The 27474-nt window shown below is 49.0% G+C and overlaps 1 protein-coding gene and 1 long non-coding RNA gene across 4 annotated transcripts in view; both read right to left on the reverse strand.

The window, feature by feature from the left end:
• Window positions 1-363: 363 nt before the first annotated feature.
• Window positions 364-5776, reverse strand: LOC144107657 (uncharacterized). The gene is made up of 4 exons (XR_013309350.1): window positions 5579-5776; window positions 4435-4546; window positions 2961-3102; window positions 364-590 (listed from the first exon to the last, which is right to left on the reverse strand). It is a non-coding gene; the product is annotated as an uncharacterized LOC144107657 (long non-coding RNA).
• A 6379-nt stretch (window positions 5777-12155) lies between these two features.
• Window positions 12156-27474, reverse strand: part of LOC144107173 (uncharacterized) — a 31751-nt gene continuing 16432 nt past the window's right edge. For 2 of the 3 annotated variants that reach the window (XM_077640169.1, XM_077640170.1), the window contains 4 exons: window positions 26549-26698; window positions 17292-17448; window positions 15011-15065; window positions 12329-12403 (listed from right to left, as the gene is read on the reverse strand). In XM_077640169.1, the coding sequence (XP_077496295.1) occupies window positions 12389-12403; window positions 15011-15065; window positions 17292-17448; window positions 26549-26698 (377 nt within the window). In that variant the 3' untranslated portion in view covers window positions 12329-12388. Of the gene's footprint in view, window positions 12404-15010; window positions 15066-17291; window positions 17449-26548; window positions 26699-27474 lie in introns of all 3 variants that reach the window. The other variant, XM_077640168.1, reaches the window with a different exon arrangement.

Below are 27474 nucleotides of genomic sequence, written 5' to 3' on the forward strand. Positions count from 1 at the left end.
CTTCGTGCTGTCTGCTCCCAGTGCCCATTTTTTTCTTTTCTCTACGGCACTCGTCTCTTCTAGTGCCTTCTCTTTCTCATCGGGCCGAGCCACGTTCGCCTTTGCCCATGCACACCAATAGACACCCCAAGTTAAGCTGTCTTCTAGCAGTTCGCGAATCAAGTGGCGAAGCTCGCTGTAGCTATCATAGAAGTAGCCGAAAAAAAAACACTATGTTCGTATCTTGGTTTTGAATATAACGCAAGATGTGTTAATTCCCAAACCGACGGACTAAGGAAAAAAAACTCTCGTTACGTTCCTGCAAATATGGCAATTGCAAAGGTACTGAGTGGCCATCGATGCAATACCATCCAAGTACCACGGATCCTGTTTGCTGTACTGTGACCTATACTTGCATTGCAAAGAGGAGCCCACCTGCTGGCAGAGTTTCGTGATTTCTGCCTGGGTTGGATCGATGTTCGCCTCCGGCTTGTTCTTGGCCATCCTAGCCCGGTCGGCGTAGCGCAGTGTGTCCAGGGTCTCCTCACGGTTGCCGATTGCCGGACTAATACGAGCGATCGTTACCGTGTGGCTGCTACCTCCCAGCGAATCTGAGGAAAAAAGTAAATAAATAAAAATGGGGAGGAAATCAAACGCTAGGAAGTGACCGATTTTTAAGAAAGTTCCTGCAAACAAACAAAATATAGTGTCGAATGCAGAAGATAAACTGCACAGTCCACGAGCATACCAAACACAATAGAACTTTGACGAATTAGAAGGCCGTCGGACCTTAAAAAACATTCGAATTAAACCATAAATGGCTGATGCTTCTCATCAGAAAAGTAGTAATAACAGTTCTCGAATTTCAGAGTCCGAAGCTGCAAACTACGCCTCTGTAAGCTTGGAAAGCTAGACAGGTACTTTATTGGCCATATCACGAACACCAAACCACCTTGTGGGGAAAGTCAAATTAATCTTAATATTTTATAACGGTCCCTAAAACTACAAGGAAAGCACAAAAGGTAACCATTCATGCCAGAATGTAAAGTTCGCTAGTCAGGACCGCGCACAGACCGAAACATGTCCCCTGAGATTGCTTCCTCGGCAAGAGGCGGTCATCTTGGAGGTCACGTTGTGCGCAAGCCGATGTTGCCTCAAGATGCAAGGGTCAGGATATAAATTACGGAGGGCACTTCAGACTATTTACCGGTCTTGAATGCGAAGCATCCGTTGTTCACTTTATATCCTTTATTTACAAAATGTTTTCCTTCTTTGTAATGACACACCTACTGATTAGAAACACTCGACCATGCGGATTTTTGTCCAATGGCTGGCGTTCCCTCCTAGCGACCTCAAAGTTCTGGGTTCGATTCCCCGGCCTGAGGAAGGAGTTTAACTTTTTTTGCGTGGTAGCATATGGGTTTTCTGACACGCACCGTGTGTCGGAAATAATTGGGAGCTGTGTAAAAAATTGTATCATGATAATTTGTGGTTCTAGTGATTGACGATTGATTGGAGTGCGACAGGCAATGATGAGTTAAGGAAATCTTTTTTAATTAAGGAAATGAAGAAATGAAAAGAACTAGAAAAAGCGGGTTCAAAAGTGTCAAAATGACCAGAAAGCAAAATCCAATGCTTCATGATGCCAGTTAAGAAAATTTAGAGTGCGTAATTGATCAACTGATTAACTTAAACAACTTAAAAACACTGAAGCGTCGCCTAAGCAACACATGACGCAGCAAACCGCGTATGCTATCGCGTCAATTCATAAGCGCAGCATAGGAGTCCTCCACCGCTTTTCACTGTGAAGGGGATGAATTTTTCTGCATCAGAGAAAGCCTGGCCAAGCACAAGATAGATGGCCCTCGCATTTAGCATTGGCGCTTGCAAAATGCTGGCACCGGTGCAACTTGGGTTCGGAGGCATCCACGCTGCCACCACAGCGAAAGCGGCGCATGGTGATAAAACCCTGCTGCTATCCCAACTCGCATTTCTCGCAGTCATGGCGCCAGACTTGTGGCTGCTGAATCGAATCCTAACAGGTGCAACGCTCTCTGTGATGTGATTCGGAGCCTCAATACAGACCCAGTACTTCTGACTGACCCCACTTGCGACTTTCGCATGCCACGAGGCTTACATAGGCGTGACTGCAATCACCTGCAGCGAATTCACTTGCACTTTTCTTGCGCGCAAAATTTTTTTTCATAAACTTCGGGGATCCGGCAGCCCTCAGTGCCACAAATGTGGTGCCCGCGAAGATCTTGAACACTCGGTTTGCCGCCGACAAAACATTAATACACCACGCAAGCCTCCGCTAAGTACTTAAGGAGTCTGCCAGGACCGCGTCACCTAGCATTTCGTTTCGCTGCAATGACGAGGTGTGGTGTGTCGATGTGGCTATGTCTGCAAGGAGGACAGCGAAACGGGGAAAGTGCGCAGTGTGCAAAAAGTCGCATTGGCGAGGGAGGAGCAGCGGTGGGAGACAGTACAGCGCAACGCTTAGTGCCCGGACGGACAGACGCCACCTGGCCGTTTGTGTAGCAAATTCGCACCTGCAGATAGCATAGGGGTGCGTAAGGGCCGCCGCTCCTGTGTATCTTACTTCTGTGTTCCCTACTATGAGCCGCTGTCTACCGACCCACTTCCTTCAAATCAACATGGATGGCGCGCTTTCTTCTCTACTTACCTGTCCTCATCAGTCATGGCATCCGTCAATAAAACTCTCACTGCCTTGCACGACGCAAAACAAGGAACTGGAGTACGCGTGACACTTTGCAGTACTGACCACATGTAACGCGCTATTCACCAAAGCTTAACCTCAAATACTACCACCTCAAAGGTCAAAGAATCTGCCATCGCCGTCACAGAACACCCAAACATACGGTATCTCCTCGGCGCACCCAATCTTTTAAGAGGGCGTGCGTAAAACAGGTTGCTCGAATTACATAGAGTCTCGGCCAGACTTTGTCCGGCAACAGCACCTGCTTCGCAGTTGTAGCCTAAGGGTTCTTGACGTGGCAGCGAAGCCTGCTGTTTGGCTTCTCCCGCTTTCACTCTGCGGCTTGAACGAGTTTTCGGTAGTTCCGGGCCACAACGGAAACGCAAGTTTCTTCTCGATAACATCTGCAATGAAAATAGTAATATGATGCTCTAGATGTGTTCAGATTCAATTATTATGACTCGACAATCTGCATAGCCGATTATGGGGTTGACAACTGTACCATTTTCAGACAGACGCAGATAAAACGCCGCCAATAAATACTGCACTTTCGGGTGCCTGGCCAGGCATAGAAGCTTTGTTTTCGGCAGAAACGTAGAAGCTTCCTGTCCGTATTTAAAGCCTTCGATGTGCTCAGAAAACAAAATTTCGTCTCCCGGCGGAAAAAGGTCAATTAACCTATACGGAAGCGCCCGCATGGGGATACAGCCACCATAACCCCCAGGAAAGCGTCGCTTATAGAGACATTACTCTGGTTCGGCGCGATCTTCGTTTGTTCAGATCCACAAGGGGCCTTGCCACAGTTCGTTCTCCGTTTAGGCGGGGGTGAAGTAGCAATAACGTTGATTACCAGGGTTATCGATGGAGCCCAGCTAGATATCTCTCAAGAAGTGCACTTTACCATAGCGTCGCGGATGTCATATGAGCACTTGCTTATAGACAAAGATAATATGCGTTCGAAGCAAGCTGTAGCTAGTCATGTATTCTTGTTTTTTTTACTTCAGATGGGTAATATGTGTTCCTGGGCTATGGAGCAGAAAAACACGTAATGGTCACGTGAAGCAATCAGTGGTATTTTCTTGTAGCCGGTGACTCATTATAGCCGGTGCTTTGTTCAAGCCGGTTTTATAGCTGGTGACAGGCGGTGCAACACACTGCGGCGAAATCGGCTTTACCTAGCGTAGTGAAGCTTTAGCTTAAAAAAGGAAACTTAAGAGAAAACAGGGGTCACTTACTACGAAGACAGAGGAGTTGAATAATTTACTCATTCCTCCTTAGAGATAGAGCCACCATTCGGAGCAGTCAGGAGCATTCAGGTACGGAGGAAAATATTAATGGAGCGCGCACCATGCCCATTGGCTCAGCCATTGCCGCATTATCAACTGCACTGCAAACTGCTTATGAGACTAAGTATGGGCGAATGAGGAAACTTTTGACCCTCCTTTTCTTGCTTCTCGCTCGTGATTAGAAAAATGGGAATCCCTTGCGACTCACGAGCTCAGTCAAACCAGGGAGCATATGAAGCGTTGCTAATGCGTAACACGGAGATTACAGGACGAGTAGACACTCTTTAACAAGCCTTGTTGCAGAAATGGGTGACCGCAAACGAGGAAGACAGCACGGAAGCACCAAAACAATTATTCTTATGGTTTCGTCTTACGCGACAGCAGGCAGATGAATGAACTAGCAACTACCCCACACCTTCGCTTCTATTTATCGAGAAACCACACGCTTACCAGACAGATAGAAGGCAGTGACTGCCTGAAGCATGCTGGTGTGGTGGGCATGCGCAAAGAACCTTCCTGCTTCCGTGCTACGGCTGGCCGGCGGGAACCGCCTTCCATGTGTCTGAAGAAAAAGGACAAGTGAGCCAGTTATCAGTTACAAACGTACCTACGATCCACATAGCAAAAACATATATGTACCTCGCCGGGAGCGAGCAGTAAACACATGCGTTGACGTTTTTGCGCTGGAAGAATTTTGCAGTGACATTGCTGGGCGCTCATAATGGTAGGCATTCTGTTTTCGTTTGGTATAAGCAGAGAGCGAGGTGGGGAGGTGGGGGGATTGTGGTATCGCATTAGCCAGCAACAATTTAAGATCGAAGGGACAGATGCCCTTCAAAGGAGGCCCTCCAGCTAATGGCGCCGGCCCATTTTCATGAAGTCGCGGTTAATCCGATTAACACTCTTTAACTTCGGGACCTCCTTCTGTTTGATATACTGCACGTATGTAAAATATTATCAAATAAAGACAGATTCTCATTCTGAAGCCGTAATTATCCTCCATTCATATGCCGCCCCCTAGGATTTCCCGCTAACGGGTTCAAGGGCACATGTTAAGAGGGAGAGGTAGAGAATCATTCAAGGGGGAGGATTGATCGATGCCACTGGCTGGAAGGGCTCCTTTGAGGGGCACTGGCCGCCTTATTCTTGAGTTGCATCCGAGTACAGCAACCAACCGCTTTTTACAGCGTCAGCTCTGCGCGGAGATCAAGTCGTTCGCAATAAAATAAGATGCTGATGTCTCGCCTTCTTATTTATATGTGGACAAGCGACGCATTAAAGCTTTAACGCGACAACGTTAAAGAGCTCGCGTCGCAGAAAAGCCGGGGTCGTCGGCGTCGGCCGTGAGCGAAAAATCCCTCCTCCTCCTCCTCCTCCTCCTCCTCCCCACAATGTACCCCACTGCCCCAACAAAATTGACGAAGGAAATGGAGCTGTAACTGTCTCACACATGTAGGTGGACACCCGAACCAGGTTTGAGGAAAGGATATGGCGTATAACTGTCTCGCATATATCGGTGGACACCCATGCGAAGGGTCGACGAGAACTAATTATACCGTACGCGCACTTCTGTGACGGCCACTTGCAGACATACCTTCCTTTGTCGGTCGCCAGGGCTGTTCGTAGTGTACGAGCCTAGTGTTTATCGCTCGTTGGCCAGTGCGAAAGCCCCGAAGTCTCGAACCAACCGGGCTGCGTTATCCTGGAGCAGCTTTCCCTTATGACGAGGAGCTCCTCTGTCTCGGATGCGCTGAGTGGCTTGACGTCGTTGAAGAGGTTAGGCCGGACTCCACCAGCGCCGCTTACCTGCGAGACGACGAAATGAACATACAAGTGGAATGATCTTTCGCCGCGCAAAGAGAAAAGGACGGGACACAAGAGTTTGGCAAATCCTTAGACTCACCTTGCGACTATCACGAATCCCACGGGCTAAAGTGCTGCACGTAGTAACAAAGTTGTTTGTAATGGTGACACATATCAGATAAGAAAGCGCAGAAATGACAGCGATAAACATTTCCGATGTCTTGTTTTGTGCAGTACATTTCAAACATACATTTGCATGCTAGTGCTTCTGATGTTACGGACACACTTTTGCTGGTTGTTCTATATTATCCAAGTCGACACTGATTAAGAGATCTGGTCTGTCTCGAGGCACAACGTAGTGATATTTCAAAAAAGCTTCCTAGGACCTGTACCGATCGCTGTTGCACGAATGGCAGTCACTGCCTTTATGACGTAGATAAAAATGTGCAGTACAAATCTGGTACTTACTCAAAGGCTAGTCGAGAACAAGAAAAAAGAAAGCTGGAAAAGCGGGCAACTCGATCAATAAGAAGGGAAAACTGTGCTAATCTTAGCTGTTAATAAAATGTCTACATGTGACATGAATACATAAAACGTTTGTACAACCTTATTACTATTTTTAAAGCAAAAGCTTTACTACTTCCCTATGCAGCTTCTTCGCCATGTGCGCCGTGTGCGCGACTTTGACTGAACCGAGGGGAGACCACGTGACAGCTATGACATCACTCACCCGCCAGCCCAGAAACCGAGCGCTCGCCTGTTTCTATAATTATTAGTATAGGCTGTCGGCGTTCATTCTGTTCATTGGCGATGGCGTTACACTTTTCGAACAAATGATCCTGAACTCCTGTCCTCGCATCAAAGGAGCGATGCCTGGCCAAGCATGGGAAAGGTATAAATGATATAACCCATTTACCAGAATACCTGTGCACAGTAGTTCTGGGCACCGGGATTTATTTTAACGCCATAATCCACCATTCTAGGCGGGATTGTCGTATACACTGTCTTCATGTACCAAGCAGCCGGAGGCTGAGTCAGAGATAGTGACCCCTTTACGCACTGAATTTTTATCATTCCGTACACAACAAATTCTGACTCATCGAATCTACTACTTCCGTATCATACATGATGTAGCGGAGTGGTACGCTTAAGTTTCAACAAGACGGTTGTATACATTTGGCGCATCAAGTTTTAAAAGGTAGTCATGTATGTGCCTCGTTGTTCCGTTTTATTTCCCATAAACCTGAATTCAGGCTACGCAATATGAGACTGCGGTCCAGTTGTTACGTGATGTCCCATTTCTCCTCTGGCAATGGTCCGTCATGTGAATCTACCTTAAGCGGCGCTTTCATGCGCCAAATACAGGGTTATAATTGTCTTCGTTTCTCGCGGGCTCCGTTTTTGCAAGAATTACATCTCGCTTCCAATATTTCTGCATAGAAAAGCATTTGCTCATAACAGTTGCGTGAAGCCACGGGATCGAACCTTGCAAATATAGGTTGCAAATACAGTTATACAGCGACTGCTATTAAAGATCAATTCACGTGGCTCAGCGGCGTATTGTAGTAGTAGCAGTCGCGTAAGCAGACTCTCGCTGAATCTCGCGTTACGTAGTGGCAGCCGTTCTGTAGTTCGTTTTTTTTTTTCTCTTTTGGAGCCCACTAGAGTGTCCATCATTCGGTTTGGTTTGGTCTATGCGGGTTTCACGTACCAAAGCGACTGAGGCTATGAAAGACGCCGTAGTTGGTTGCGCACGTAATGAGCTGCGACGGGTGCGAGGCGATTTTGAATGAGACGAAGATTCTTGGCAAGAGCACAGATAAGACGGCGCGTGTTAGTCTGGAGGCTTTCTACATCAAGAAATATGGCAGTAGGTGCATCAGTACCCCTTCTTTATCTCTTTTTGATTCAGAGTATGAATTTTTAGATTCAGTTATCATGTAACTTTTTCTTTTTCTTGTATGATTTTTTGGCTGCCTGCCTGTTTTTTGCGAAGCGATGTTCTCTTTGTTCACCTTCTCCTCCTTGTCACCCTTCTCTCCCCTTGAAGCTTCACCGTATATAAACTGCTTCCTGCTTCAATAAAACGCCAGTTGTGAGTTAAAAAAAAAATAGCGCTTGGGTCTCTTCTGTTCTGTCTTTGTGGTTGCATGTTTTTGCGCTAGGTTTTCTCTAAATCAAGTAGTTAAGTGCTCCGGAAATTTCGACCGCCTGGGGTTCTTTAACGTGCACTGACATCGCACAGTACACGGGCCCGTAGAATATCGCCTCCATCGAAATTCGACCGCCGCGCCAGGGATTGAACCCGCGTCTTTCGGGCCAGCAGCCGAGCGCCATAACCACTCAGCCACCGCGGTGGCCTAAGGGAAAGGTATTGGTCTAAGTCTAAGGTAAAGGTATTCGAATTACGAAGAGCACCAAAACAGGAGATACTCGCAAACCAAACGTGCAGTTCGAATCAACTCTAATTCGAATTAAGCGAATTACCGAGATTCCGCCCTTTTTGTAGCGTCTCTGTTTTAGTAGGGTAGACAGGCTACACATTCCACGCGCAGGACATTGAACCCATGCCTACCGGTGGCTCTCAGCGCAGCGGTCGGCCGGTGTAGTCGGTGTGGCGTCGTCCAAAGCGCCACCTGCTTCCTCGCTGCTGTCGCTGGAGTGAAGCCTCACGTCCAGGCTCGACGTGTTCTTCCCTCGATGAGGTATTCGAAGCGCAGGGCTTTCCTCTCGAAGCTGAGCATACTGGAATGAATGGAAGTCTCATGTATATAGCAGATAGACGAATGATGCGGCGAAATGTAAAGTGCGCTCGGTCGGGGCCACGCATATACCGAAACATGTACTCATATATTACTCGCACGGCAAGGGCCATCACCAAAGAATATTGCCATGTTAAAGATCGGAGACCTTGCCATCCCGTGAAAGAACACTGAGACCTGCCGGGTCTCCTCGGTGCACCCAACCTTAGAAGAGGTCGTGCGTACAACTCGTCGCTCAAATTACCTAGAGGCCTGCTCGGACGTTCTCAGGAGCGGCCGGCACGTGCTTCCCATTTGCAGCCGGGTGGTTCTTGTTGAGGCGACAAGCTGCTCGTCGGCCCCACCTGCATTCACGCTGCGGCTTGAACGAATGTCCGGCTGTTGGCTCGCTGTGCATAGCCACAGAGGAAACCCAAATTTCTTTTCGACGACACCTGCAATAAAAACATCCATATGACAGCCTAAATATTTTCAGATTCCTTCATTATGCCTCGATTATCTTTTTAGCCGATTATGGCGTTGACAACCGTGCCATTTTCAGTCAGAGCCATATAAAACTCCGCCTATATTATTTCTAAATGCCGCAGTTTCGGCTGCTTGGCCAGGCATAGAAGTCTTGGTTTGGAACGGAATTTAGGAGCTTCCTGCCCGACATGAAGCCAGGAAAGAAAATGGTGCCTCCTGGCGGAACATGGACAACCCTAAGCGTTGGCGCCGTAACGGAGACACCCGTTTCTCGCAAGAAACTCACAAAGAAGTTATCATGCAAGGGACGATCTTGGTTTTGTTCAGGTGCTCAGAACTTTGGAATTTCTACCTCGAGCAGGCTTGGAAAGGGCAGTGTTTTCTTGCACTGCTTGGAAACGCGATGTATTGAGCAATATCGGTATTAAAACAAGATTTTTAGATATAATGGTCAGCTTTTTCCGTATATGCTCCGCCGTCTTTGGCGGGCACCATCAGCTTCCCTAGAAGTCTGCCTTGCATATCTATGTACTGTATCCATGAAGTTTTTCATATATTTTGTCAGACATGCCAGACTGTATACTCACTGCACATTTTTCATTAACCCTTCTACGAACTTTTTTTTATTGTGAGATGTATCCGTGGCTAGCCCTTTGTCTGGAGAAATCAAAAGCACTCCCTCTTCGTATCGGCTGGTAATTAGTATAGGCCGCTGAGCCATTAAAAGCATTCGGGGGACGTACATCCCTGTCTATTATACAGTATCATTACTCGAAGAAGCCGGTGACAGGGAGCACATTGAACATGATATACAAAATCCTATTGATCGTAACTAATCAACGACCTGAGTAGAAAAAAGGAAGTTCATTTCCTTTGCAGTAATGCTGCAGTGGAAAACGTACACATTGAGACGTTAGGAAGATGGTTGTTCAGGAGAGCCCAAACGGCAAACACAAAATTCCCGATGTAAATAAAAAAGATCGCGAAGGAAGAGTAACAACATCCTGAATCACATGACTTATGCGGATATATCTCCTTTTTTCGGCACGACTTCAAATCAAGAGCGCTCTTTACTCTTTTATAGCTAGGCGTTCATTCAGCATATGCGACGCACTCTTCTCACTGACTTGAGCCCCATATCTTTGGTGAGAGGAAAACGTGTTTGGCAAATATTCTCATGCGTTAGAAAATTTCTGCCCGAACAGTTCTCTTTGCTCCCGCCTTGACGGGGTGCCGCTTTACAGCGCCGAAGAATATTTTGTAATTGTCGCCGATTTTGCATCTACCGCCGCATCGAAGCTACACTTAAAGCTTACAGATGTTGAATGCAAGTGTCAATTTCTCTCACAACCTAAGTTACGGCTATGTTTAGTTGGAATGTGATTCGCTTACTGCCACCTAGATAGCAGTCTCAGTGGTCTACACACACATTTCTCTTGCATTTTGCTTTACTTTTGTTTAAACTATAAACTACCACACTTCCTGAATCGTCCGTAGCAACACAGCAGATTACAGAACGCAGCAGAAACTTTGTTCCAGACTAGGTACTTTCAGCTTTAAATGCAACTGCAGCGTGCTGTTGGCACGAAGAATTTGCACTGCGTTGTATTTTTTGCAAGCCAAAGCAATATCACGTTATCTCACAGCTGCCTCGTTTTTACACCAGTGATGTCAACTACGCCTTGTCCACGTATACATGCACGCCCACGCACACAGACATGTGGTTTATCTGTAATTTACGCATGTAATTTACCTGCAGTTGTTGGCGGACTTCCGAAAAACCTTGTTGGAGCCAATGTGGTGTCTGAATTAGACATATTTCAGAAAATCTGAGGAACAACGAAATGTAGTACATGTTATGGCGCCACCGAAGCGTGGATTGCATTCTAATCTGCACAGAGGTTAGTCCGGCAGAGTCGTGGTGCGCTACTTGAGCAAACATGAAATCGTATTGGAGATCGGGCAGAGGGTACCCACGCCGCGCCCACCTGCTATCTTGCTAAGGCTGCCACCGCCTAGGATGTTCCTGGGTAACAGGAACATAGATTATACAGGGGACAAATAAAATGGTGTACCAACTACCCCAACCCTTCCCTTCATAAGAAAAAGTATCCACAGGCTCACCCGACCAGAAGAAGACAGTGGCGCCTTTAGGCCGCCGGTCGGGCAGAGGGTGTCCAGACCGAGGCCACCTGCTTTCTTCTTAAGGCTGCTGCCGCCTAGGATTTTCCTAGGGAATGGAGACATAGATTATATAGGAGACATATAAAATTGTGTGCCAACTACCTCAATCCCTCCATTCAACACAAAAAGTATCCACAGGCTCACCCGACCAGAAGGTGACAGTGACGCCTTTAGGCCGCCGGTCGGGCAGAGGGTGTCCACGCCGCGGCGACCTGCTTTTTCGCTAAGGTTTCCGCCGCCTACGATGTTCCTGGGGATCAGGGACATAGATTGTGCAGGAGACAGATAAAATGGTGTGCCAAGTACCCCAACCCTTCCCTTCATCGCAAAAATTATCCACAGGCTCAGCCGACCAGAAGGGGACAGTGATGCCTTGAAGTCACTGGTGGGGCAGAGGGTGTCCACGCCACGGCCACCTGCTTTCTCGCTAACGCTGAAGCCGCCTTGGTTGTTCCTGGGGAGCAGGGACAGATTATATTGGGACTATAGTGGTACTAATATACTGGGATTATTTTGGGTCTATATTGATTATATTCCACTAATTTAAATTTGACGCGCTTGCATTCATTTCAGGTTAGAGGAAAAGAGAATCTTGCGCGATTGTGGCGCCACCTGACCTAGGTAACGTGACCTAGGTGGCGATGTAACGGACGGACGGTCACCGAGAGGAGGTCACCTGACCGGACGGACGGTCACCGCGATTATGAGCCATTAAAGGCTTTTGCTTTACAGTATTACAACTGCGCCAAGTCTGAATTAAGGAGAGCATTCTCTGTACACTTGGTGTTGAGAAAATGAAAGTGCCAATTCGAAACAACCGAAAGTTCGAAACAACCGATTTCACGCTAACACGATTCCATTATAGTCGAATCTCGGTCATTCGTTCTCGAAAGGGACCGAAAATTCGAACTGAGCGGGGTTCGCGTTAAGGGAGCTTCCTCAATACACTTGGTTTTGGCATACGAATTAATGAATTGGTGCTTTACTGGCGCAGGGACGGTTGATACCATGAGCCAAGTACTCGGGACTAACCGGAGGGCTCAGCCCTCAGTTGCAGCACAATCAGCACCGATGGCTCCACCTGCTTCCCCGTTGCGGCTTCGGGGGTGGAACCGGCCTGTGGGTGCTTTCTCCGCAGGAATAAGTGGAAACACGTGTCTCCTCTCCAAGACCGGCTGGGATGACAATCTTTACTCCAAGACCGGCTGCATTGAGAGGACGTCAAATGAGAATGCCACAAAATGAATAGGTAGTTCAATTCAGTACACTTCATTTTAATTAAAAAAAATAGAATGCGATAATGCCTTGGAGGTGATGCAGGTATTCTGTAAATAAATAAATAATAAAAGGCATGAATCTGTCGAGGCCTTGTCTCACCTTTGAAAATTAATAGCAGGGAAAATTTTTCAACTTTAATATTCAACTTCAATATTTCAAGGCGCCGCCCGGGGACACCTGGCGGCAATATATTCAACTTAAGACATAAAACGTCGACACATGCGAATACTCAGTGCAGGCTGTAGATTAATACAACTTACGCTTTGAAACAAACATGATCGCGACAACGCACTGGTCAGAAAACTGATCGGAAATCTCGAAGTGGAAATAATTTGAAATAGTTAACATGGAAGAAACCTGACAACAAAGTTATGAGGTCTGATAATACATATGAGTGTCTGTTGTATGTATAAAATGTTCAGTGGCCATTAAGACGTGTATACTGTAATTCGAGTGGCTTAAATGGCAGCGTAAGGTCAAAATAGCGCTCGTGATGGCAACGCAACTTTATTGCTTGATAAGTAAGATCCTGTTTTCAATAATTAGTTCTTACGCTTCTTGCTTTGTGTGCGTAAGTTCTAAAGCGATATTGAGGAGATATAATATTGACTTCTTTAAAGCCTTTTGTGTGGAATACTTGAGGCAGTTTAGACTAATGTACCTTGTTGGTAGGCATTAAATCACATCTTAAGAAGAGTGGTTGGGCTGACAGGGGCTTCAACAAATGCAAAACCACCACAGGGTTCTTGCTAATTGATTGTCATGCTTCTGTTCGCGTAGCCAACGTATGTGCAGGGTTTTACTCTTCCAGTTTTCCTTCTTGTTGAAAATGTATTCAATTCCGCCAGTGTTGATATTAATGCCACGTGTTTCCGGGAAGATACGTAGAGCAAAATGTTGGGCCTGTTGGTGTAGCGACATATTCACGAAAACTTTGCGCAGATTAACACAGGGCGGAAGGGAGAAACATGCACTCACACACGACCACGAAATATTTTCAAAAATGTTCGAAAATAGGCCTTCCGGGGTGAAAGTACGGGTTTTGCAGCGTAATATTACCATGTTGGCGTACATCGGAAAGCTGGTGAATTGTCTTGAGTAGCAAGCTGGTTAACCAAACTATCGCTGACAGGCAACTAACTGGCTACAGTATGGTCAGCCTTACCGGTCGCTGAGGGGGGGGGGGGTGATGGAAGTGGGTGCGACCAAGGTGCTGCTGTTCCAGCAAGCTGCCCCCTGTTGCCGTGCTGCCGCCTGAATCCCCTGTGGGAGGGGGGGGGGGTGGGGGGCGGGGGAGCATCGGCGCAGTCCCAAGTATTTGCACACAGGCAGGAAGCTTTTCATGGTGTTCATCCGCGACATCCCCAACCGCTTTTTGTCATCAGTATCTAACGAAAACACAATCCTACAACACCCAAAACATATGTTATAATAAGGAAAAAATACGTACAAATCCAGTTTTTTAAATGATCACCATCCTGCTGTAAGCATTATCCAGGAAAGTCAATCATTGAAAGCTTTCAAAAATAGCATCACTATGTATCTGTTGTCACTGCAGGCATGACCACTATTTTTGTTTTTATTCTGTCGTTTCTCGCAGTTTTTGCCCTACTGTTGTACATAAATGTTCAATATGAAATAACTCAAGTTTCAATGTTAACCAATCCACTCTGTAATTCCTCGTTTAGTGTTTATTTTATATGCTGAATGTCTTGTGCTCTCGATTGGGAGCAAGAAGGGCACAGACTCTTTGTCAGGCATCCATTTGCCTTTTGGTCTGCGCCCTAGGCAAATGTACCACACGTTGCCTGAATAAACTCTTTGACTCTGACATGGAATGCGAGTCGGTTGCAAATTCTCCACAGCCCAGACTTCGTTTGTCTGGCCGGAAGCCCCCTCGAAGATTCCACTTCGATATCGGAAACAAACACGAAGCGGCTGGGTGCCGCGCTCTTTTCACCAAAAGGGAGTGCATGCGGCATAGTCGTTTTGGACATTTTGGTCGCCCTTTGAAGCCACGTCGGCCAGTACCCATTCAAACACCCCTCCACACCTGCTACCATACACTGACAAGGGGCATTGTGGGCCGCAGCCCACTCACATGGCCACGGAGAGTGCCCTGACAGTCCTCCTGGGGATTCACAACACACTACATGGTAGGCCCCCGTGGGACTATCGACGTAGCTACTGGACACGGAACAGAGGCCATAACCGCCTCACAGCCTCCAGCACGAATGAGGGGCCACCAACCAGCACGTCCTAGTCGGATTTTTCATCAGCTGACACACCTTTGTGGAATGGGACACGTGTGGGTCAAAATGTTTCAGAAAAGCAATTAATTCCTTTCCAGCCTAAACATGCAGCTACAAACCGAAGGGGATGGTCTGCACTGCCCCGCCGTCAACAGCACCTTGCATCCCTAAATACGTGGCCCCGTCTCTAATCAGCCAGAAAATTGACCGTCGTCTTTATTTTAGTGTCTCGAGAACTTCTTGGACACCTGCATGTTGGACAAACAGGGAAGCCAAGCTTACCTGACCAAGTGCCTCCATGGTAATCGAGCATAAGCCGAGTGCTCCAGGCATGTCCCTGAAAAAGAAAAAAAAAAGATAGAAACTTTCAATGATAATAAAGATGTCAGTGCCATCTGATAATCAAAAATGGGGTGAAGTGGTATATCATAGGGACATCACCCGTAGAGGAGGGCGAAATGTTATACGATATTAGTGGCAGTAATGTGAGACTTTAATGTGAGACTTTATTTAGGCACAACACTTAGACCCCTAAGACGACGATGGCCTGCTGCACGAGAAAACGCTGTTCGTGTTCACCTTCAGCTTCAAGCCAGTCCAGCCAGCTCCCGACAGTGCGTGTAAGGGGGTTCGAAATAAATACGATTGCAGAGAAACCGGACGGGAGAATAAACAGCTGGAGAGGTTGGCATAAGGGGAAGAGCAGTTGTTATATGAAGGATCGCGACGGAATTTGTACAGGTAAAGTCGTGCAGTTGTGACAAGTGTGTCGAGTTGTATCTGTCGAAGAATGTGAGCCTCCCGCTCAGAAAGACTAGGGTGAGAGTTGGGTTAAAGCTTACGGTTGAGTCGGAGAGCGTTGTATATAACATTCTTCGATGGAGCAAAGGTAGCTGTAAACCGCAATAATAGTGCAAAATTCATGTGGTAGATGGCGTATCTTGTGTCGTAAAAGAGATGTTTCCGGAATGTTTCCGGAAGGGAAACATCCTTCTAAGGCAAGGAAACATCCTCGGATGTTTGGATTTCGTCTTCACGTTTGCTGAGCACGCCGATGTAAACACTATGATCCTTAAGTCGGGGGGCAGTCGCATGCACCGGAGTATCGCCCACACGCGTGTGAGAGAGGATATACAGACATCCTAAACCTACACAGGGGGACGAGAGCTAAATACCCCCACCGCATAAAGCCCTGACGAAAGAGGAAGCAACGTTTTCTCGCAGACTGCAAGCAAACTTCATCCCAAATTTATACATCCTAAACAAAATGTACCCGACGCAGTACAGAGATACCTGCCCCTGGCGCGGGGCCACACTCACACTCTACCACATCACATGGGAATGTAAACGCAACCAAACATTCCGCCAACGCAATAACCCGAGTGCGGAGCAATGGGAGAGTCGGCTCACGAGCTGCGAGCTCACGTCCAAAAGGGCTTTAGTGCAGCACGCAAGTTAGGTAGCTGAGCTTAGTGGAGCCCTGGAATAGGGGCCCAACCTTGCTTAAGAAGAGGCCTCAAGTCGCCAGCGCAGTGAAGACGACGGAGGCCTCGAGACGCCAAGCTCTTGAAAGCACCCAAATAAAGTTTTTTTCTCTCTCTCTCTCTCTCCGCCGAATACACTGCAAAATCGAAACACCGACAGAGCTGCGCTCAAATTTCGCATTGAATATCGTAATCGTCGTTAGAATTGTTTCGTTCAGGTAACAAACAAACAGAACCGTGAATTCCTTTACTCACACGAGAACTTTGCGGGTGGCACGAAGGATCAGCCTCGACCCGCCCTCCCAGGTTATTCGTAAATTTTGAATAAACAAGTATGGTGATGCGTTTCCAGAAATTGACAGTGTAAACGGACATGAATCATTTCCCGCATTTAGGCGTCTTACCTCCCAAAAGCAAGTACTTGTGCGTTACTTGTGTGCGCGCGATTCTCACTTTGGAATGCACTTCTGCTTTAAGAATGTGGGTAAGAAGGCCCGAAGTTTTTGTTTTCTGCGTTCCCTATAAGACAAAATCCAGCTCATTTGCGAAGATGACGGATGCAAAATTGATCTGAAACGAATCACTGCTTAGTGCAGCCCACTCTCAGAAACAACTCCAAGATCGCTTCGTACAAAACTGTGTAGTACACAGCGTGACTAAGCGTTAAGTTCATTCACGGGGAGCGACATCACTGTTCAGTATATCTGACTGAAATCTGACTTCGCGTGAGGACTGTTTTAGGTGTTTCTGCCCTTGGACGGACGGAGTTGTTCGTATCAGTAACCCGGTTTCCGACGATTACGTAACAGGAACACCTGAAGCGTCTGCACACGATGCGGATGCTCAACTATATGACAGGACGCATTATTTGATTGGCCGACAGGGGAAAGTGAACTCAATAACGACCCGCGAAATATCCACAGTTGCACTTTCCTCTTCCAGCAAGACTGGTAATGCCAAAAAGTGACTTCGTGTAAAACGCCAATTCGAATTACGGGAATTAGTACTCAGATTCTACCGCAGTAGTTCGGCACTTTACCGTTAAAGCTAACTATGAACCGAGGTATATCGTGACTCACCGAGGCACGCAATCCAATAATTCCGGAGGCTGGCCATGCACCACCGGCTTCCACGCTTCGGCCTTGGGGCTTCGGACGTTGGGTGAGGTCCTGCAGGCACTGTGAACTTTTCCCGTGACAGGAAAGGAAACGCAGGATTCTGCTCGAGCAAGCAGGCCTGGCAAGAATAAAAGGATGCCTCATATAGCAGGTCGAAAAAAAATTAGCTGGGGCTTAACTCGCTTAAACCAATGTGCGACGTGCAAAAGCGTGGTGAAGTAAAGGATGACGCCACAAGCGACGCCATAGCAAAGAGATGGCGCAAAACGCCATTATATGTTGGCGGCTTTTGATGCTTTTACCAGATGTAGCTTGACCTCCGGATTTTTTATGTCAATCCACTCCAGTCAAAGAGAATGCTTCCGTCTTATGAGGTGTGTGCCCTTTATCTAGTTGGAGAATTTTAAGACCGCCGAAGCATTTTGGCCTCATGGTGCGTTATTGCTATTGAGTCAAAACCAAATGAAACATGTGACATTCCGTGTGTGCTACGAGGATCCACGTTCGACGGCGCGGCGTAGACGGAGACCCGTGACAGCGGCATCATCAATTACCCAGCCATGCTCTTTGAGTGACGACCAGAAAAACCGGACCCGCCGCCGCCCCGGGGAAACAGGCTTTATCCTCCCCAATTTCCGGTTACATTCCAGGACAAGGGAGCTGTCAGCGGGCCAGAGCGCGCCGTATTACAGCCGACGCTATGCGATACCGCGAAGTCGACATTCTTTCCCTCCCCCCCCTTTGTCGTGGGCTATCGCCGGGAAGGCACCCACAGCTTCCCAGAAGGGCCGCGACGGACACCTGTCATGGCGGACAGGCAGTACTCGCCAAGAATGTGGAAAGACAGGCGCTAGTGAATTAGCTCCGAAGAGAGAGCCTGTGTATACTCTCACTTGAGAGAGAGTGGTGGCGTTTTTGTTGTTTATTTTGTTTGTATTGTTAACAGACTCTGGGGTCGAGGCTAAGCCCAGCCCAAGGGGTGGTCCCCATCTCGCATGTTATTTTGGATTGGAGAATTGATGCTTTGGGCGGGCCACTGGAAATGACCGCCCTTAGCCCTTTGTTAATCAAGTGCTTAAAAGCGCATGTAAACGGATGCAGTTCAGTCTGAGCTGGGGCTCCATGCTTAGCATGTAATGTGATGCTACTTAGGCACTAACCTGTCCGGTCGATGAGTAAAGTAGTGCAAAGTTTGTTCTGTTGTAAAATTATGCTCTGCTGTCATCATCTACAAGCTCGCCTCCTGTTCATCTTCCAAGCCGAACGACACTAGAGGAAGGGTTTGTGAACCATCCTCGAAGAAACGGAAGAAGAACGCTCAGGACGACATCGTTCGCCAAGAGGGCCTTCAGCGCCGAAGCCCGACGGCGTGCAGCTTCTGCCAGCAACCGCTCGAGCCCAACTCCGGAGCCACTCCATCGCCCCCATGAAGTCGTCGGCACGTAAGCTCGGACGCCCCAGCCTCTGATGTATAACCTTAATCATGTGTAATTATTGAATATACCTGTTTGTTTAAACTGAGCCATACGGTGTCTCTTTGCCTCTCCGTCCCGTGTGGACCTGCGCATTATGGGGGTCATCACACTGGTGTCAGAAGTGGGGTCTCAAAAGCAAATGTCCTCTGAATGCTGTGACATTCATGACTTCAAAATTGTAATCAAAAGGGAATCACGGGACTGATTGTGGGACTTTTACCCCCATTTGAGAGGCTTGAGGCACTGGAGGGCTTAAAAAAAAAAATGACTGTATCTGAGGGAGCTCCCACTCCACAGCCGTCGCTCGGAGCAAGCATGCTGGCATTAGGAAGCGTCATTCCGACGTTTACGGGAGATAAGACAGGGGTTCCAATCTGCGATTTCTTTTCCATGCTAGAAGAGATTGGGAAAATGGGGGGATGGTCCGATGCTCAAATGCTGGGAATGGCGAGGTGTAAGATGGCAGGAGCTGCTCATGATTTTGCATGGCGAGACGAAAAAGTAAAATCCACAAAATCATTTGCGGAATTTAAGAAGCTCGCGTTTGAGCATTTTGACACTGAACCACGTCACGTGCGAGTACAGAGGTTCCGTGACGCCGGACAGATGGTAGAGGAGGACGTGCGAACGTTTGCGTCGCGGCTTCAGCGCTTAGCGCGCGATACGTTAAGCAGGGAGGAGGAAGGAGACCAGCTTAAGAAGAAATACGCGGAGGATATACTTAAAGAGGAAATGACCGCTTTGTTCGTGGCTGGTCTGCAAGACCCCGTGCGCCGGTTCGTGCTCTCGCGCAAGCCGAGCAATTTCGACCAAGCCGTGGAGGCCGCATTGGATGAGGAACAAAATGAGGCGTTAACGACAGCCGCAGCGAGAGTACGCGTCATAGAGAGAGCGGTGCTCAAGCCTGAGGTTGCTCTCTTGACAGAGCGGTTAGATCGCTTGGAACAGCTGCTAACTCAGCAGGTAGAACGCCAGGTTGAAGCGCGCGCTCAACAGCGCCCATTCGCTGGAAACCGGAGACCGCCACAAAGCTACAGGCGCGGTATGCGAGATTTTGAAGAAATCGTATGCTTCGCTTGCCAGGGTCGCGGACACATCGCCAGGTTCTGCCAAAACGTGCGCCGTGGGGAGCCACAAAGAGAAGCAGGCGAGACACGCCCTAAGCAAGCCTACAGCGGGGCTCCAGATACCGAGTCAAAAAACTAGTTAGCCCTCCCCAGCCTGAGGAGCGTGGGGAGGAAGCAGTAGATGATGAGGTGGTGGTAGTTTGTGTGGCCGACGAGGCATGCCCTGTTGTGCGTTGCAAGTTAAATGGTTGTTGCATGGAATTGTTGATAGATACGGGGTCAAAGGTGACATTGCTTAAGGAGAGCAGTTTTAACACGCTTCGAAGGAAGGGGGACCGCGAGGTGTTGGAAGCGTCTGGTGGTATGGCAACCAAATTTGTAGGCATAACGGGGGATCCTCTTGGCATAAGTGGACTCTACCGGTTACACTTCTCTCTCGGCGGAATTGCATTGGAGCACCCCTGCTACGTATGCCCGGACACGGTGTCTCTGCCAAACGGAGTGTCAGGTATATTAGGGCAGGATTTTTTGAGAAAAGGGAAGGTAGTAGTCTCATTCTCTGAGGAAGAGGTTAATGCGGGCGGCTCAAAAGTTCCGTTTTTGAACAGGAGAGGGGCTGAGATTCGCATTACCGATATTGACACCCGTCAAACAGTGGGATCATTGGAGAAGGTATATTCGTGGGTTGCCGTCCGGCTGGTCGAGGAGGCGGTCGTCCTTCCTTGGTCGGAGCACATTTTGTACGCGTTTGTGCCTTCAGATGTAGAGAGCGGCGCCGTGGGAGTGCTTGAGCCGGTCGACTCTCTCAGCAATGGCCTGAAGGCAGCCGCGTGCCTCGTGACAGTTAATGACGCCCACAGAGTGCCCCTACGGGTGGTTAACTGTAGCCAGCAGCCACTGAGCCTTCCCAAGAACAAAACATTGGCTTTCTTCACCTCTGCGATAGAGCAACGTGAGCCCACCGATACGGTACTCGCAACTGTAGAGCATGCTAGTCCTTCGGCTGCTCCAAAGGTGTCGTTCGATCTTTCTCACGTAAAATCCAGGGAGAGGGAGGCTCTGGCTGGTTTGCTGAACGACTACTCGGAGGTATTCGCCGCGTCCAACCTGGATTTGGGCCGCTGTGGCGTTATAAAGCACAGGATAGAAACCGGCACTTCATCGCCCGTTTACCAGCGTGCGTACAGGATTCCTTACTCCCAACGTGAGGAGATGGAGCGGCAGGTGCAGGACCTGATTGATCGCGGCATTGTCGAACACTCAAAGTCACCCTGGGGAGCACCAGCACTATTGGTGGAAAAGCCAGATGGCTCGTATCGATTGGTAGTGGACTACCGCAAACTAAATGCCGTAACTCGCATCGATCCATACCCCATCCCCAATATACAGGAGACGCTTTCTCAGCTGGGCTCTGCCAGGTACTTCACGGTAGTGGACATGGCGGCGGGATTCTGGCAGATAGCAATGGATCCGGCAGATGCCGAGAAAACGGCATTCAACACGCCCTCAGGGCACTATGAATGGAAAAGAATGCCGATCGGTCTGGCCAACAGCCCTGCTGTCTGGCAGAGAACCGCTGATGTTATCCTGGCAGGTCTTCTGGGGAGGCTGTGCTTCGTGTATATGGATGACATTATCATATACAGTGGCAGTTTTGATAACCATTTGCGCGATATTGAGCAGGTTTTGGTGCGACTAAGAGCAGCGGGTCTCAAACTGAAGCCCTCTAAGTGCCAATTCCTCAAAAACGAGGTGAAATACCTCGGGCACGTTGTTTCAGCTGACGGCGTGCGACCGGACCCTGAGAAACTAAGGTGTGCCTCGGATTTTCCATCCCCGACTAGCGTCCGCCAGGTCCGGCAGTTTCTCGGCCTGATCGGTTACTACCGAAGGCACATAGAGGAGTTCGCCAAGCTCGCTAAGCCGCTCACCGCCTTAACAGCCAAAAATGTCGCCTTTCGTTGGGACGAAAACGCGGAGAATGCTTTTGGGGCCCTGAAAAGGAAGGTGATGAGTGCACCGCTGTTACGCCACCCGGATTTTAGTTTGCCCTTCGTTATGGCCACAGATGCGTCAAAGTTCGCAGTTGGTGCCGTGCTATCTCAGGTTATCGAGGGCAAAGAACATCCCGTTGCTTTTGCTAGCCGACAGTTGAGCCCCACAGAGCAAAAGTACGGAGCTACGGAAAGGGAGTGCCTCGCCGTTGTCTGGGCAGTAAAGCACTTCAGATGCTACCTTTACGGCCGCAAATTCAAGCTAGTCACAGACTGCCATCCTCTGAAATGGGTGATGAGTGTCAGGGACCCTAGCTCGCGACTCGCTAGATGGAATCTACACCTGCAGGAATACTGCTTTGAAGTTGAGCACAAGTCAGGAAAGACACATCTGAATGCTGATGCACTCAGCCGCACAGCTGCCGTGGCAGCTATAGATGAGTTTGTCCCCGTAGTCGACCCCGCCGAATTACGCACAGAGCAGTGCAAAGATCCTGACCTGAAGCGAATAATCGAAAGCTTAGAGGGCGCACCGTCTCACCCCGAACAGCTAGGTTATTTCATTGGCAAAGACGGCACCCTGTGTCGGCGCACGAGGCCAACCAGGAAAGGGAGACCAGAGAAAACCGCTTGGGAGAGAGTCGTCATACCTCGGTCGTGGACAGAAAGGGTTCTTCGCGCGTTTCACGATGCGCCATGCGCCGGTCATTTTGGCGTAGCGAAGACACGCAGGCGTGTGGAGCGTTTGTACTTTTGGAGTGGCATGCGACAGGATGTTAGAGACTACTGTGCGAAGTGTCATTCCTGTCTCGAAAGAAAAACACCCAAGGGACGAAGACCAGCTCCAATTCAGCCGTTCCCTGAGGTTTCGGCTCCCTTCGAGCGGACAGGTATGGACATAATGGGCCCATTGCCCACGACCACTTCCGGAAACAAGTACATTTTAGTATTTGTCGACCACCTTTCAAAATACGCGGAAGCGGTAGCACTCCCAGATCAGAAGGCAGACACGGTTGCAAGAGCATTTGTCGAACAGATCGTGCTCCGACATGGACCCCCGAGGCAACTCTTGACAGATCGGGGAACGAACTTCGTGTCGCAGCTAATGAGGAGAGTTTGCGAGCTGCTTAAGATCGCTAAGAAGCAGACAACACCGTACCATCCGGCTTGCAACGGCGCGGTGGAGCGACTGAACCAAACCGTGGCCGGGTTCCTGTCGCATTTTGTTTCGCGCGACCAGCGGGACTGGGACTTGTGGCTCCCGTATGCAATGTTTGCCTACAATTCCGCAGCACACGAGAGCACGGGCGAATCGACATTCTTTCTTCTCTACGGCCGAGACCCGGACCAGCCTAGTGAAGTGCCAGAGGGCCCCCGTCGTGTCCCATACGCTTCACTGGACGACTATAAGGTTGAGCTAGAATCGCGCTTGCAAGTGGCGAGGGACATCGCAAAGGAGTCCTTAAAGAAAGCGGCGAAGCGTAGGAAGGAGGTGCACGATCGCAGTGCTAGAGACGCGCCGTTTGATGTGGGGGACAGCGTGTACATTGAAAACTGCCAAAGGCAGATTGGGCTAGCTCGTAAGTTCCAGACGAAGTGGAGAGGACCGTGCGAGGTTGTCGAGAAGCTTTCTCCGGTAAACTTCAGAGTCCGAGACGTGAACCGGCGTTTGATAAGGATACACGCAAATCGCCTCAAGTCGGCACCGGTTCAGTATTCACGAAATGAGGAAAGGGAAAGCGCGGATTTTGATGGGGACAGAAGCGAAGCGGAGCGCGCAGATAGTTCGGAAGAAACGCCCTCTCCTGCATCTGTTCGGCAGGCGCCAGAGGTGACGGCCGGAATGCCACCGGATTTACTTCATGCATTGCTAGAAGAAGAAGCGCGCGAGGTTGCCGCGCAGATAACGCCAGGAGAGGCTCCTGCCACGAGCCCTCGCGAGTCCCAAAGCAGACAAAGGGGTACAGACTTACTTAGTATGACTCATGAAGGCCGATATCCGCTGCGAAATCGGAAAGCTAAGTCGGACTAATGGCGTAAACAGAGCGGAGTTTTGAACTGGTAAGAATTGTGTAATGCCACAGCTCATAACATTGCTATGTGCTTATGTGTTAAGTTATCGGAGTTGGTAGTAAAACCTTTCTGTCATTAAGTAACACCTTCACAGGAGAGCATGCGGAGCGCATGCTGAACCTGCCCTACTTCCTTTCGTTATCTATATTTTTGTCTGTGCCGTGTTCGTGCTAGAAGTGGGAGCTCCTTTGTAACTGTGGTAAATTTATTTTCGTCCAGTTTGGACTAGAAAGGAGAGGCTTGGGTGCTGAGTTTCATGTTTATCTGTAAAAGAAGATCAGTGCTGCCCCTGGAGACGCCAGTATTGACAGCGGAGGCATATGGTGTTGTGCAGTGGTGTTGAGTGCAGCGAAAAGTGTTTTGTCGGACGCACTGTGCGAGGCGATTCAGAAAGACAAGGGGAGCTGCGTGGACTCAAATGTTCGGAGAACATTCTTCTGGAGGGTGAGCGAGTGTGACATTCCGTGTGTGCTACGAGGATCCACGTTCGACGGCGCGGCGTAGACGGAGACCCGTGACAGCGGCATCATCAATTACCCAGCCATGCTCTTTGAGTGACGACCAGAAAAACCGGACCCGCCGCCGCCCCGGGGAAACAGGCTTTATCCTCCCCAATTTCCGGTTACATTCCAGGACAAGGGAGCTGTCAGCGGGCCAGAGCGCGCCGTATTACAGCCGACGCTATGCGATACCGCGAAATCGACATTCTTTCCCTCCCCCCCCTTTGTCGTGGGCTATTGCCGGGAAGGCACCCACAGCTTCCCAGAAGGGCCGCGACGGACACCTGTCATGGCGGACAGGCAGTACTCGCCAAGAATGTGGAAAGACAGGCGCTAGTGAATTAGCTCCGAAGAGAGAGCCTGTGTATACTCTCACTTGAGAGAGAGTGGTGGCGTTTTTGTTGTTTATTTTGTTTGTATTGTTAACAGACTGGGGTCGAGGCTAAGCCCAGCCCAAGGGGTGGTCCCCATCTCGCATGTTATTTTGGATTGGAGAATTGATGCTTTGGGCGGGCCACTGGAAATGACCGCCCTTAGCCCTTTGTTAATCAAGTGCTTAAAAGCGCATGTAAACGGATGCAGTTCAGTCTGAGCTGGGGCTCCATGCTTAGCATGTAATGTGATGCTACTTAGGCACTAACCTGCCCGGTCGATGAGTAAAGTAGTGCAAAGTTTGTTCTGTTGTAAAATTATGCTCTGCTGTCATCATCTACAAGCTCGCCTCCTGTTCATCTTCCAAGCCGAACGACACTAGAGGAAGGGTTTGTGAACCATCCTCGAAGAAACGGAAGAAGAACGCTCAGGACGACATCGTTCGCCAAGAGGGCCTTCAGCGCCGAAGCCCGACGGCGTGCAGCTTCTGCCAGCAACCGCTCGAGCCCAACTCCGGAGCCACTCCATCGCCCCCATGAAGTCGTCGGCACGTAAGCTCGGACGCCCCCGCCTCTGATGTATAACCTTAATCATGTGTAATTATTGAATATACCTGTTTGTTTAAACTGAGCCATACGGTGTCTCTTTGCCTCTCCGTCCCGTGTGGACCTGCGCATTATGGGGGTCATCACAAACATTTACTTTGGTCTTTTAGTACAAATTCCTGTCGTGAACACTGCCAGTCCTGTGGAACTTCTGTGTCCATTCAAACTCTTCCTGTCTTTGTTTACGAATAATTCCCCGGCAGCACAACTGATCGGCCCAATATTGGAAATATATTGGCAAAGGCCAGTCCAACGTAGGACCAGAGTGAAACCAGTCATTTCCAATACTCAGCCGATTACCTGTGGTGCTTAGGTTTCGCCTGCCTGAGGATCTTTAACGTGCAATGAAATCGCAAACCAAACGGGTGCCTTCTGTGTTTCGCCTGCATCGAAATACGGCCACTGCGACAGTAACAAATATTTGGCGATGCCGAAATTAAGGAAGCAGTAACGGCATCGCACTCGGTAGACACCTGAACTGCACCGTGACGGACGGTATGGAGGAGGGATAGAAAAAAAGAAGGGAAAAATAGATGGTGCAGCGGATGACTCCGGATTAGATTCGACTGCCTTGTGTTCTTCCTGCACTGGCATCGCAGAGCGCACGGCAGTTTTATACCTATCACCTTCACCGAACCGCGGCTTGCATTTGATACCGCATCATCGGGCTCAGCGGCCGACTGAATGAGTCACCATGGCTGATACTTGCTTTCCTTCGCTTCTGCACGGCGAACACCTTCGTAGAACACCACCGCGGCCATTTTAAGTTCCAGACAGCCTTGAAGCCAGACGTCTTTAGTGATATTAACGCTTTTTATTTTATCAGGCCAGTAAGACGTGGGGTCACTGCGCGTTTTTTTTAGAAACCTGTTTTGGGTGCCTGAATCAATGTGCCCTACTGAACAAGCGTCTCCATCTGGCTTTCGGAGATGGCAACAAAACCATGAACTCGAGATCTGCAGCGAACGTCATATAATATAAGCCGTAGCGGCGAGTAGGATATAAGAAAAGCACACCCTCAATGTTCCCTTCTTTCAGCCCCTGTTTCTTCTGCTGAAGTTGCATTACATACAACTGCCAACTGTGCAGCTCATTGCACTCAGACTAACCACACGAGGCCATGCTCACTCACCCAGACCGTCGACCACACTGGACAGCCACGTCGGTGATTTGCCTGCTTCCAGGATACGGCTTGGTGACTGGGCGGCCAAATTGGACGGAAAGCTGCTCACCAGCTTTGATGCTGCGGCTGCCTCGCCCTGTCTGCCCATAAGGAGGAAGACTGCGAATATGCAGAAAATGCCAAGTCTCTTCTTTTGGGATGTGGCAACACCTGTGACAGGTAGACATATCGCACAAATCACACTGGAATCTGCGCTGTACAGCTGGCCGTACGATTATTCCACTGCGGGTATTGAATGTGTACTGTCACAAATTCTTTTCATGCCAGTTCCGTCCTGGAATACACCTTGCTCAATATTACTTGCAAGAGCACTAAATACTGGTCGACGGGTTTATTACGCGAAGCTTTACCATTTGGCCGCAGAAAAACAATATTAATTTCATTCAAAGAATAGTGTTTGTTTTTTGCTAAAGCTGGCGCATTATGCTTTACTGCCGCCGTGCAGTGCCCCATCTGACTGTTCCTGCGACTGAGACCGCCGGAAGTAGGCTATCACCAGGACTCACTCTTGCACATAAGACATGCAAAGAAAACCGCAGTGCGTTATGGGTATGGACCCTAGACACTATGGGTTTAGGAAAAAGAAGGAGAGACTCTTAACAAGATTTATTGTTGTCGGCATAACAGTGGCCATGACACCATAGCCTACACCTCTTCGTAGCAGTAGGCAATAGAGCCATATTAAATGAAGCTAGTTTTGCCAATCGATCACGTAAAGGAGTTCTTCCAACGCCCGTCGATCGCCGAGGCACGCCGAACGCGCCCTGCGTCCAACGCGGGTGATGGGTGAAAAATCAGAGACGCGTGACTGCCCTGTATTAAGCGCTTCGACGGCTTGAAATTTTTGTTCCAGTATAAACGCCACCACGAAACGT

Source organism: Amblyomma americanum, chromosome 10, assembly GCF_052857255.1.
Source record: "Amblyomma americanum isolate KBUSLIRL-KWMA chromosome 10, ASM5285725v1, whole genome shotgun sequence".
Taxonomy (NCBI): Eukaryota; Metazoa; Arthropoda; class Arachnida; order Ixodida; family Ixodidae; genus Amblyomma; species Amblyomma americanum.